The sequence below is a fragment of the Hyla sarda genome, unplaced genomic scaffold (assembly GCF_029499605.1).
Source record: "Hyla sarda isolate aHylSar1 unplaced genomic scaffold, aHylSar1.hap1 scaffold_3390, whole genome shotgun sequence".
Classification (NCBI taxonomy): domain Eukaryota; kingdom Metazoa; phylum Chordata; class Amphibia; order Anura; family Hylidae; genus Hyla; species Hyla sarda.
In genome coordinates this window covers 3,612-17,848 of record NW_026610143.1, presented here as the reverse complement: position 1 = coordinate 17,848, position 14,237 = coordinate 3,612, and the positions used below count along the sequence as shown (strand labels likewise).

Genomic DNA, 14,237 nt, shown 5'->3' with positions numbered 1-14,237 from the left:
CTCTACTGCGCCCGCCGAACAATTAACATAGACATATGAGGTATGTGCTTACTCGAGAGAAATTGGGTTTCAAATACAAGTAAAAATTTTCTCCTTTTTACCCCTTGCAAAAATTCAAAAATTGGGTCTACAAGAACATGAGAGTGTAAAAAATGAAGATTGTGAATTTTCTCCTTCACTTTTCTGCTATTCCTGTGAAACACCTAAAGGGTTAATACACTTATTGAATGTCATTTTGAATACTTTGGGGGGTGTAGTTTTTATAATGGGGTCATTTATGGGGTATTTCTAATATGAAGACCCTTCAAATCCACTTCAAACCTGAACTGGTCCATGAAAAATAGCGAGTTTGAAAATTTTGTGAAAAATTTCCAAATTGCTGCTGAACTTTGAAGCCCTCTGGTGTCTTCCATAAGTAAAAACTCATAAATTTTATGATGCAAACATAAAGTAGACATATTGTATATGTGAACCTAAAAATGTTTTATTTTGAATATCCATTTTCCTTACAAGCAGAGAGCTTCAAAGTTAGAAAAATTCAAAATTTTCAATTTTTTCATCAAATTTTGGGATTTTTCACCAAGAAAGGATGCAAGTTACCATAAAATTTTACCACTAAGTTAAAGTAGAATATGTCACGAAAAAACAATCTCGGAATCAGAATGATAACTAAAAGCATCCCAGAGTTATTAATGTTTATAGTGACAGTGGTCAGAATTGCAAAAAACGCTCCGGTCCTTAAGGTATAAAATGGCCTGGTCCTTAAGGGGTTAAAGGGATACTCTGGTGGAAAACTTTTTTTTTTTATCAACTGGTGCCAGAAAGTTAAACAAATTGGTAAATTACTTCTATTAAAAGATCTTAATCCTTCAAGTACTTCATAGCTGCTGAATACTACAGAGGAAATTTTCTTTTTGGAACATTCTTTTTTCTCTGCTGACATCACAAGCACAGTGCTCTCTGCTGACATCTCTGTCCATTTTAGGAACTGTCCAGAGCAGCGTATGCTTGCTAATGGGATTTTCTCCTACTCCTGCAGAGAGCACTGTGATAAGTATTCCAAAAAGAAAAGAATTCCCTCTGTAGTATTCAGCAGCTAATAAGTACTGGAAGGATTAAGATTTTTTAATAGAAGTAATTTACAAATATGTTTTACTTTCTGGCACCAGTTGATTTAAAAAAATATAAAAAGATTTCCACCGGAGTACCCCTTTAAGGGGTTAATGTTTCCATCCTATATTATTGACATAGTTTTTGAGTTGTCAATAATGAAGAACTTCAGTTTTTTTCACATATCTATGATTGCAGGTACAACTGAAGACCCCCACTTGCTACGATATCGCATGAAGATTGTATGTGGCATTACAGCTCAATCACTTCAAGCTGCAACACTAGACACAATCACGGGAAGCTGAGACATTGTTTAAATTAATAGTTTGGTGGTAGTCCAACTCCCAGCATACCCACCAAACAGCTGACTGAAGAGGCTGTGGCACTCGTGTGAGCACTGCAGCCTTTTCAATGGCTGCTATTTCTTATTCTAGCTATCACCACATTATCCAAGGTAAACTGAAATAAACAGAATAAAGTTGCAGTAACTTGCACAATGGCAATTGCAGGTCCAATCTGAGGTTAACACTAAAGAGGTTGCGGTGCTCGCACAAGTGTCATGGCCGCGTCATTCAGCTGACGGCTCTAGGATCCCCTGATCTGATATTGATGTCCTATCATTAGTCTAGGCAATGACATATTTTTACACTGTTTAACCCTTTAGGAAAGGCAGCTGCCATGCTTTTCTAATCCTAGACAATCCTTTTAATTTTCCATGGAAACACCATTCTTTCTATGGAATTTAATTTATCACAAATTAAGGGGCACAAAATTATAAAGCTTGTGGATACAACACTTACTTGCGCAGAATTTCCAGCTGTTCGTTCAGCTCCTGCTTCTCGGTTTCCTGAGTTTTTATTTGCATTTCTTGATTCATGACCTTCAACTGGAGTTCAGATACTTTCCCCTTTAACACACTGATAGCCTAAATAAATCAGAAAAGAATTGGGGTAACATGGCAGGTGCTAGAGAGCAGACCATAGCAGACAGGATTCAAGCCTGACTATTTTCTTCAAATTCATTTTATGTATGGAGACACTCAGGTTATTGATGCTATAAATAGATATATAGGTTTATAATAAGGAATTTATTATTTAATTACCTTGGCCCATACATAAGTATCAAAACCTGTCCAGAGGAAAAGTTGCCCAGTTGCCCATAGGAACCAATCAGATCGCTTCTTTCATTTTTAACAAGGCCTCTTCAAAATGAAAGAAGCGATCTGATTGGTTGCTATGGGCAACTGGGCAACTTTTCCTCTGGACAGGTTTTGATAAATCTCCCCCAATGTGTATAGATATATGTATATGTATTTGGTCCAAATACTGACCAAAATACTAAATGTAAAAGAGGTCTACTACGAAAGGGAGAAGGGGGTGGACAATTAGTAGACACTTCTGGCAATGCCTATAACCTGGGACAGTGTTTCCCAACCAGGGTGCTGGCAAAACTACAACTCCCAGCATGTCTTGATAGCATGTAGGTTTGCAACAGCTAAAAAGCCTCAGGTTGGCAAACAACTGAGCAGACACACTGTCAGATCCCTGTTTTCCTAGGTGACAGGTAGCCTTCTCCCATACAGATCAGACTGACAGCAGATCTAGCAACATCTGCCTAATATACATGGCCAGCTTTATACTGATTATACTACACGTGTTAAAGGGGGTGCTCAGCTGTTTCTATCTCTACCATAGACAGTGGCCACCTCTTCTTTGCCAACACATGATAAGGCAGTGTTTCCTAACCAGGGTGCCTCCAGATGTTGCAAAACTACAACTCCCAGCATGCCTGGACAGCCTTTTGCTGTCCAGGCATGCTGGGAGTTGTAGCTTTGCAACATCTGGAGGCACCCTGGTTGGGAAACACTGTGATAAGGACTTCCATGTGTTCCTAGGTATTTGTACCTCATTGGCCTCAGCGAGTTTGTTCTCTTTTTCAATGAGTTTCTTGCTCTGCAATTCTATTGTCTTCTTAGAGGACTTATACATTTCAGTCTGCTCCTGGAGTTTACTTTGAAATTCCATTTCCTTCTCCTCTAGAGCTTTGATGCGCGTAAGCAGATCTTGGTTTCTGTCCGCTTCCCGCTGGAAATAAAATTATAACTTTTCAGAATGCTAATATCTCATGAGTTGTTATGGTAATATTATAACATTTCAGTATGCATTCATTCTGCCATTCAGGGCTGTGCAAATAGGAAGAGGAGAGTAATTACTGCAGATGATGATGTGCTCACAGCCTCAAGACATCCGTGGATTACCTTATTGTATTATCTATTTAAGTGGTGCATTTATTTAAAAAAATTATTTACATAGAATACAAAAAAAATGGTGATTCGTGTGTGAAATGGTGAAAAAGTAATGCAATTTTTTTACAGGTTTTCTCCGGGCTGGCAAGTTTTGGAAGGGGGCGTCTTTAACATTTTGTACATTGAAAGCTGCCAGATAACATCAGGTCAGTACTTTTGCTAAAGTCTTTTTTCTCTTTTTGCAACATAGAAACCTGCACAACTTCTGTAGACATAAATTAAGCCCAAATGACACTAAATGGATGCCCATATCAGGAACTGTCCAGAGCAGGAGACTATCCCCATAGCAAACCTATGCTACTCTGGACAGTTCCTTACATGGACACAGGTGTCAGCAGAGAGCACTGTGGAAAACTTTCCTCTGTAGCATGCAGCTGCTAAAAAGTACTAAAAGGATTAAGATTTTTTAATCAAAGTAATTTACAAATCTGTTTAACTTTCTGGCACCAGTTCATTTAAAAAAAAATTTCCACCTGAGTACCCCTTTAACCTCTGCAACATACATTGATTCCATGATTTTATAATAAATATTATTACAACAATGAGGCTGAGTTCACATGTTGTACTTTGATCAGTATTGTTAGCCAAAACCAGTGGGTTCAAAACAAAGAAAAAGGTGCAAATCTGCCCCACTCATGGTTTTGGCTACAAATACTGACCCAAAAAAAAAAAAAAGATTTGTGTATTGCTACGTATTCTATTGAACTATAGTCAACTTTGATATGCACTGCCTTTACTTGTTTATACCAATGTGTATCTTAATATCAACCTATACCATTTGCACTTTTTTGCTAAAATCCTGATACCAGTCCACTGCCCCCCCCTAAAGAGACCGATATAAAAAAAAGGCTGAAACATGTATGGGGGTCAGGGAAATCTAGAGCTTAGCAGGATAAGATTTTTGTTTGGTGTCTCTCTTTAGGGCGATCTTCCACTTGCCCAGAAAGGGATAAACAGGGTGCAAGTGTGGTAAAAGTTAGTTCACATTTTCTTCTTTTTTTGTCTCCTATGTATTTGGATTGTTTGTAGCACTGGTTGTAGAGTGGTAAAGGTAACTGCATGGAGTACGAGTCACATTAGACCACAGTTTTAGTTTGTCAGCAATCACATACTGGGTGAACGCTACTGTTTATTATTAAAAGTTCGTTTTTCATTTGGTTCAACTGATTCTAAATAAAAGTACTAGAGATGAGCAAACCTACAGTAAATTCGATTCGTCACGAACTTCTCGGCTCGGCAGTTGATGACTTATCCTGCGTAAATTAGTTCAGCCTTCAGGTGCTCCGGTGGGCTGGAAAAGGTGGATACATTCCTAGGAAAGAGTCTCCAGCCCACCGGAGCACCTGAAGGCTGAACTAATTTATGCAGGAAAAGGCATCAACTGCCGAGCCGAGAAGTTTGTGACGAATCGAATTTACTGTAAGTTCGCTCATCTCTAAAAAGCACACCATAGCTTTTCAGCCTCTGACATTGGACATGATCTACCATGTTTTTCAGTCCAAGTCCAAAGATAGAGGTGCCCGGAAAATGACCAGAATTTAGTCACTAGCTGACTACGATCAGGTCCTTTCTGGCCATAGGAGCGAATGCTTCTGTGCTTGTCCCATGCACAGATACGATTGAAGCCGATTTGGGCTTCAGAAATTGTACCTGTGCCACAGAGGAACTAACCGTGATGTGAACACAGTCTTGAAGGGGTACTCCGCTGCTCAGCCTTTGGAACAAACTGTTTCGAACACTGGAGCTGGGAGCTTGTGGTGTCATAGCTCCGCCCCCTCATGACGTCACACCCCGTGCCCTCAATGCAAGTCTATGGGAGGGGGAGTGACGGCTGTCACGCCCCCTCCCATAGACTTGCATTGAGGGGGCGGGTGTGACATCATGAGGGGGCGGGGCTATGACGCCACAAGCTCCCTGGGTCTGCTCCATTGTTCGAAACAGTTTGTTCCAAAAGGCTGAGCAAAGGAGTACCCCTTTAAGTGATATAAGTGACAGGAGATCCAGTTTCACAGACAACACAAATCAGACCTCATAGTTCATGGCATTAGTACTGGCTTCCTTTTCCAGTTCAATACGGGCCCGCTTATGGCTCAGCTCCATCTGAATCTTCTCTCTTTCCACCTGAATAAATTGTGACTTTGAGCGAATCTGTGCAGCCTGGTCCTCCAGCTGTAAAAAGGAAGCAAACAATAGACATTTTTTTATTTTTATTTTAAACAAGACATATACACACCAAAGTTGTGAAATTCGTTTACACAACTACATGCCCTATTAGGACCCCTAAAAGAGCAGTGACCTATCTCCTCCACGTATTATAATAATATGTCCTTCATTTCAAAGTCCGACATGTAATACTACACAGCCCTGTAGTAGTTGCTTTAGATAAAATGTATAGCAGCCCGTAGCTACCCTTGGCAACAATTCTTGGGAGATTTCTACACACAACCAGCTAGACTGACCTCAATATAAAAGGCGTTCAAAATATGAGATATTCCCTTAAAAGTTGTAGTAAATTGTAAATACATAGCATTAACTTGTACTAACCCTAAATTACAGTCTGTATTATAGACAAGAGCTAAATCTGCAGTGTGCAGGCTGTTACTGTTACTTATCAACAAATATAGAGAGGAGAAAAAAGCAACAAGGGGTGAGTGAGGACCGCTTGGCGGATGTATCCGAAAAGAGACAAAGACGGGTTCTTACCCTTGGGTGTTGCGCCCAGGGCCCAACACCTACAGTAGTGTCTGGAGAGAGAAACAGCCGGACCGCTGCCACAAGGAACTTCCCCGGGTGATGTCAGTCTATCCAGTGGAAGTGCAATATGGAAATTTTTGGAAATAAGTTCCTCTAAATGAAGGCGCTGGTCCCCAAGTATTTTAATAGGGTTTTATTTGCAACGCGTTTCGATCCCGGACAGGGATCATCAGGCATCTTGCATCTCTCCGGGATCGAAACGCATTGCAAATAAAACCTTATTAAAATACTTGGGGACCAGCGCCTTCATTTAGAGGAACTTATTTCCAAAAATTTCCATATTGTTACTTGTCAACAGGCACAGCCTAAAAGCTGAGCACTAATGGCGTATTCACATGTAGCTGATTTAGGGTGTATTCACACATACAGTATCATGCGCAGTATTTGAAGCTGTAGATGTGAATGTGTGTTTAGTCAATTGAAACCTAAGCATAAAATCTGCAGCTTCAAATCCTGTGCAATAAATATGCACAGGATACTGTAAGTGTAAATACACCCATAATAAGGAATACAATCTGCAGTGGACTTTTACACTACTACTATTCATGTGGATAGGATTTTACAAATTTTATCCACGTCCTGCAGAGTTTTTCTTCATGGAAAAACACAGATATTAAATTCTGCAACAAACTGGTATGTAATGTATGTGAATCTGCAGTGAAAAGAATCTGCTGTTTGTTGGTGTACCCAAGTGGGACAGATGACACGTCCCAGAATGCAAGTAACCAGAGAACATTTGATACAACTATACGAATCAGCTAGAAATGCCGACTATGGTATCAGCTATGAAGTCTGCAAAAATTTAGCGGTTTATATAGATTAAACCTAGATACAAAATTGCATCCTACGGGAACCCTGCATTGTTTTTCATGTTCACGCAGCGAACATGAAGCAGTCCCACTGCTTCCAATGGGATTCTACTGCACCATTCACATGGCAGAATTTCCTCGAACAGATGTTTCCACGGTAGAAATTATGATTCTGGTCTCAAATGAAAAAATTAATTAGTCAATTCTTCTGGCGGAATCTGCATGGAAATGCATTGCTGTTTATGGAGCGGTCCTAGCTCGGGCATAACAAACCCGCATTTTCCGGGCATTCTGCGAAATTTTCACCGTGTCAACATAGCCTTTCCATAGAAATCATAGTTCAAGCAAGGTAGAAAGCAACTGCAAAGATTTGCCTCCTGGACAGTACACACAGTTCCCAGCTTATCTTCAGAACTATGATTTTTCTGAAACATGGCAGTTTATTATCAATTTTTTTTTTTTTAGAGTAAACCATTGTAGTGAGGGTGCCAGTTTTATGCTACCTGTAGTTCAGGCAGCATGAAACAGCTGTCAATTTCCCTTTAAAGGATAACACTTTCTGAATAACACATTTAAATAGGCACCGTCACTGTAGTAGAGACATGTCAAAAGTTTTGTTCAGTCGGGGTCTAGCTGGGAGCAGAGTGCAATAGGCACGACAAACTCGCAATTTAAGTCTATGGGATTGTCGCGGTCAGCTGCAGTTTTCTACCCGCTCGTCCTAACAATTGTTCGGGGTCTTAACACTCAGACCCTGACCAACCAACACTTGAGATCCCTTAGGACATGTCAAAGGTAATTTTTTTTTTTTTTTTTTTTTTTAAAGAGACAGGTACACTAGCAATCAGTGATCCCAGCATTAGGGTACTTTCACACAGGCGGGTTACCTGCAGAATTTCCGCAGCCAATTTGCTGCAGAAATTCTGCAATGGATTTTGCTACCATTGATTTCAATGGGTCGGCAGAAAATTCGCAGTAGAGGAAGATTTGCAGATTTTCCTTCAGACCCATTGAAGTCAATGGTAGCGAAATCCCTGTGGAAAAAAAACAATGTAATCCGCCCACCCCCTTATATAAGTAATTACCAGGAATCTTTGTTGAAACTGCATCTGTAAAGAAGCTCCGCTTGTGTTGGAGGTATTGGCGCTGGGGGGAGTACCCTCAAACGGCTGGGAGAGGAATTTATTAAAAGACCGGAGCGTAGACAGGACGGTGGTGTTGTCTTCCATTTCATCCATCTTGACTGTTTTTTCAAAAAGGCCTGAAATTTAGGAAAGGAGCTAAAAATTACTATAAATTATTTACACAAGGATTATATTGGTTTGATAGAGGAACATAACAGATTCCCAGTGATGTGTAGAATATGTAGCCGATACGTGCTTTAAAGCAGGGTGATAAATATTTATTAACCTCCCTGGCGGTATGATTCTTTCTGGAAATTTGTACCAAAAGTGGTACAATTTTTTGCACTGAATTTCACATCTCCCCCCCCCCCCCCCCCCCCGCCCATTTCACATCTCCCCCATCACATTCCCTCTCCCTTGTCACATTCCCCCGTTGCATCCTCCCCCCTCCTTGCCACATTCTTCCCCCCTTGTCACATTCCCCCCCTTCATGTTACATTCCCCTCCCCCTGTCACATCCCCCCCTTGTCACATCCCCCCCTTCATGTCACATTCCCCTCCCCCCCCTTCATGTCACATCCCCCCCCTCTGCCACATTCCCCCCTTTGTCACATTCTTCCCCCCCCCCCCCCCCCTTCTCACCTTGTCCTGCAGCAGAATACACTGGGTTTGCCGGGAAGATTTCAAACCTAGTGTATTTGCTGCAGAACAAGCCCTTTCCCCTTCAGCCAATCACAGGCTTTACACCACTGCGGCCTGTGATTGGCTGAAAAGTGAAAGGTCCTAGAAGATAAATAGAGCAGGCACCAGAGCGCACGGAGGGGAACGACATCTTCAGGGACCGGGACTAGGTGAGCAAAAGTTTTTTTTTATTTTACTACTTTTTCCTTTTACATTTAGCTCAGTGTTTTTCTAACAGGGTGCCTCCAGCTGTTGTGAAACTACTACTCCCAGCATGCCCGGACAGCCTTTCGCTGTTCGGGCATGCTGAGAGTTGTAGTTTTGCAACAGCTGGAGGCCCCCTGGTAGGGAAACACTGACTTTTAGTATTTTTCTTTACCTGCTCTGGCCGGCCCCCGCAATGGGAGCCGACCAGAGAAGATAATCGCAAGTTTTCCCGGAGGCCGCATCGCTATATCACATTGCTTTTGCGATATATCGTGCAGCCCGGCCGGGAACTCTGCAATTCTACCCCGAGCGTGACTCGGGGTTACCGATCCTGGCAGGGAAAATTAACCCCGAGTCACGCTCGGGAATACCGCTCAGGAGGTTAAGGAGATGTTGTTTAAGGGGTTATCTAGGAAAAAACTTTTTTATATATATTAACTGGCTCCAGAAAGTTAAACAGATTTGTAAATTACTTCTATAAAATCTTAATCCTTTCAGTATTTATGAGCTGCTGAAGTTGAGTTGTTCTTTCTGTCTAAGTGCTCTCTGTTGACACGTGTCTCGGGAACCGCCCAGTTTAGAAGCAAATCCCCATAGCAAACCTCTTCTACTCTGTGCAGTTCCAGAGACAAGCAGAGATGTCAGCAGAGAGCACTGTTGCCAGACAGAAAACAACAACTCAACTGCAGCAGCTGATAATTATTGAAAGGATTAAGATTTTGTAATAGAAGAAATTTACAAATCTGTTTTACTTTCTGGAGCCAGTTTGAAAAAAAAAAATAAAGCTTTTTCCTGGAATACCCCTTTAAGGGATGCAGTGGGTGAAGTGCACCAAAGAAACTCATTTATATATTATGATTTTGGGGCATAGCTTAGGAACGGGGCCACATAGGGAAAAAAAAAAAAGCATCACATGCACTATTAGATTGTACCATAGTGTTTCCCAAGCAGTTTGCCTCCAGCTGTTGCAAAACTACAACACCCAGCATGTCGGACAGCCGTTGGCTGTCCGGGCATGCTGGGAGTTGTAGTTTTGCAACAGCTGGAGGCACACTGCTTGGGAAACACCAATGTACCAGCATGTAAGTGCAGGTGAAGCTGCTTTTAATTTCCCTCTAAAGGACATCTGTAGTGCAATATAACTTATCCCCTATCCGCGGCAGTATGCTTGAAAAGGGGCGTTCCGTCCCTGCATGACGCAGCAGCCGACACGCCCCCTCCATGTACCCCATAGAGATACATGGAGGGGGCATGTCTGCCACAGCATTCTGCGGCCCAAGTGTTCGGACCCCCCACGATCTATAACTTATCCCCTATCCTTCAGATAGGGGATGAGTTATATTGCACTGCAGATGTCCTTTAACGTCTGTTTTGATTGTTATACGTTTTTGTTTCTTGATGGTCAACAATGCACGTATTTAGCCTCCCATATGACCTTACAAATAACTTTAGCCACTTTGCCCTCTGTCACTGTAATCCTACTAACTGTACAATGAAACAAATACATATTGGCTGGATTTGTATTCTAATTTTGAAACTTTTTTTTAAATAAAAATAAAAAGCAAGAAAAGACCGACTGCAGTAGGGTTTATAACTATATATATTTTTATATATATCTAAAAAAAGAAGTGTTAGGTCTTTGCAGATCTTCTCATTCACTGATTAAAAAATAAATAAATAAGATTAACAATTTTGAAAGTAAATATATATGCAAATTTATCCCATGCAGAAAAAAGGTGATACAACGTTTCACCGGTCTCACACCGGCTTTTTCAATCATGATGCTTGAAAAAGCCGGTGTGAGACCGGTGAAACGTTGTATCACCTTTTTTTTCTGCATGGGATAAATAAATCACTTACTTGAATTAACTTGGAGTGCTGCGGAACCTCTTTGCATATATATATATATATATATATATATATATATATATATATTTCTCTAAATAATCACTTTCAAAATTATTTTAATCTTATCTATTTTTGAATCAGTGAATGAGAAGATCTGCAAAGACCTAACACTTCTAAACACAGCTTGCTACACTTGTATCCAGTTCTCAGTGAAGTGGTCATGTGCTACATTGTATCAGTCTTTGAGTTCACACAACATTGGCTTTCCAGCTATTACAAAACTATGACCGCCATCATGCCCTGAAATGAAAAAAATGCCAGGTCACAACGGGAGTAGTAGTTGTGCAACAGCAGCTTAGGGAATACTCAGTGCCCAGACTGGAAACAGTGTTGCTGTTGCCAAACTACAACTCCCATCATGTCCTGACAGCAAACAGAATTGTAGTTTTGCAACAAATGGAAAAACACAGGTGGGGGAGGCAATGGTCTATAATGGCATAGGCTGTCAGGTAATGCTGAGAGTTGTAGTTTTGCATCAGATGGGGAGCCACAGATTGGGGGATGCTGGTCTTTAATGGCAAAGGCTGCCAAAAGCATGCTGGGGTTGTAGTGTCCCAACAGGTTGGGGGGACACTGGTTGCCTAGATTGAAAATAGTGTTGCTGGTGTAAAACTAAAACTCTTATTATGCCCTGACAGCCTTCAGGAGTTGTAGTCTCTAAACAGCTGAAGAGCCACAGCTTGGGGCACACTGGACTATCATGGTTAAAGCTATCAGGGTATGCTGGGGGTTGTAGTTTCCCAATAGCTGAAGAGCCGCAGCTAGGGGGAGACTAGTCTATAATGGCAGGGGCTATCAGGGCATTCTGGGAGTTGTAGTTTCCCAACAGCTGCTGAACAGCCACAGCTTGGGGGACACTGGTCTATATCAGCAACTGTCAGGGTATGTGGGAGTTGTGATGTCCCAACATACTGGGGTGCACTGGTTGCCTAAATTAGAAATAGTGCTGCTGCGATGACATCATGCCCTGACAGCCTTCACCATTACAGACCAGTGCCCAGCCCTGCAGTGGCTCTTTAGCTGTTGGGAAACCACAAGTCCCAAAGGCTGTCAAGGCATGATGGGAGTTGTAGTTTCCCAACCGCTGAAGAGCTACATATTTTGGGGGGGGGGGGGGTATACTGGTCTATAATGGTAAAAGCTGTCAGGGCATGCTGTGAGTTGTAGTTTCCCAACAGCTGAAGAGCCACAGCTTGGGGGGGGGGTTATGCTGGTCTATAATGGTGAAGGCTGTGGCGTGTATTATAAAGTTGCAGACTATTGCCTTAGAACCTTTATTGACATAAACAGAACACATTATATTGGCTACTAGAGTCCCAATGAAGCGCATCAGTAATTCCACCATAAAACACGTAGAACACGGCGGCGGTGGCGGATTTACCGGTACGATTCACCGTTCTCACACCACAATGCTCCACCGCCCATTCGGGGTCACTCAGCCCTCAACCTGACCCCAAAAGCATACAATTTAGTCCAGTGTTTCCCAACCAGGGTGCCTCCAGCTGTTGCAAAACTACAACTCCCAGCATGCCGACAGGCATGCTGGGAGTTGTAGTTTTGCAGCAGCTGGAGGCACCCAGGTTGGGAAACACTGATCTAGTCTATAATAAAATGGAGGGAAGTCAAGACAGTGTATGGGGCACAAAGCTCAGCACTGCAGACCAGTAAAACAGTACACGTGACCAAGCTGTGAGACTACAAGTCGAAGCATTCCTTCAGTTGAACTGCTGGGACTTGTAGTTGCACGCCTGTTCAGTACGACATTATGGAAACGGCACACACTACTGAAGGGGAAACAACTACTCCCATCGTGACGCTATGAGGCAGACATGACACCGGCCACTCACCGCCTCCCGTACACACTGCCCGGCTACAGGGGGAACTGAAGAGTCCCGCTCAGAGCTGCTGCGACTGCTAACCAACTCTCGCGAGAGGATACCGCACCGTATGTCTCGTTGTGAAGGAGTATTACCGTAGTTACTGGACGAGCGGGGCTCACCTCACTCCATACAGCGGTGGTCTTTGATCTGGAGACCTCCTCCAGCTGTTACAAAACTTCCAATCCCACTATTGCAGGTTCTGAAACAGCTGGAGGAGGTCCACAGTTTGGAGTCCACTGCCTTAAAGCAAAAAACTAGTCCTTGTTTATACAGTTTCTTATGTTTTTGTTGGTTTGGTTTGTTTTCCTCAGTATAATAAGTTAAGTTTAATAAGGTCACTGAATAGGAATATAAAAAAAAAAATAGGAATGACTAAAAATATGTATCATATATCAATGTTTATTAAATTGTTGTTCTTCAGTGGTTGCAAAACTCATTGCTGGTAGCTTACTAGTGGGGTGACACACTGTAACAACCCTCCTCCTATTCTGCTGGCAGTGGTTTGGATGCTGGTTGTATTACTTTCTTGTGGCAGGCAGAGCGGTGCCCCCCATCAGGCCCTGGCAAAACTACAACTCCCATCAATGTTCCTGGTCCTGTGGCTCTCCACTACAACTCCAATCATTGTCCCTGGTCCTGTGGCTCTCCACTATAACTCCCATCATTGTCCTGGTCCTGTGGCTTTACACTATAACTCCCATCAATGTCCCTGGTCCTGTGGCTCTCCACTACAACTCCCATCAATGTTCCTGGTCCTGTGGCTCTCCACTACAACTCCCATCAATGTTCCTGGTCCTGTGGCTCTCCACTACAACTCCCATCAATGTCCCTGGTCCTGTGGCTCTCCACTACAACTCCCATCAATGTCCCTGGTCCTGTGGCTCTCCACTCCAACTCACATCAATGTTCCTTGAACTATAGCTCTTCAACTGTTGACAAACTACAACTCACATCAATGCTCCGCAACCTATGGCTCTCCAGCTGTTGCAAAACTACAACTCCCATCAATGTTCCCCAACATATGGCTGTACAGCTGTTGCAAAACTACAACTCCTGTCAATGTTCCAAGACCTGCACCTCTCCAGCTGTTGCAAAACTACAGCTCCAGTCTCCAACCTTATGGTTGTCAAAGCATCATATGAGTTTTGCAAGAGCTGTAGAGCTTCAAGTTCGAGAAACACTGAAAAACATCAAGATAAGAAACAATAAAAAACATCAATAGTTATAGTGTGGTGTCCCGGTACCGTATTGCATACCGTACCTTGTATGGTGGTCCCCAAAGTCAGAGTTACTACATTCAGGTAGGGTTCCCAGGTGGGACAGCCCCTAGTCGCCTCTCAACTACTCAAATTCTATAATGTTTCTATGTACATATTTAATAATGTATATTTAATATAATGTATAGTATGCTTACCTTATTAGCGTCGCAGGACCTTTGGTCATGTGACTATGTTAATTC

At 42.3% G+C, this 14,237-nt stretch overlaps 1 protein-coding gene across 1 annotated transcript; it reads right to left on the bottom strand.

Annotated features, from left to right (window-relative positions):
- Positions 1–1,910: 1,910 nt before the first annotated feature.
- On the bottom strand, positions 1,911–12,849 carry LOC130330680 (mitotic spindle assembly checkpoint protein MAD1-like; the record flags this gene model as incomplete). The annotated part of the gene is made up of 5 exons (XM_056553611.1): positions 12,746–12,849; positions 8,064–8,239; positions 5,444–5,584; positions 3,015–3,194; positions 1,911–2,035 (listed from the first exon to the last, which is right to left on the bottom strand). Coding segments are annotated over exons 2-5 (599 nt in total), but the record flags the coding sequence as incomplete, so codon positions are not given.
- Positions 12,850–14,237: the final 1,388 nt, after the last annotated feature.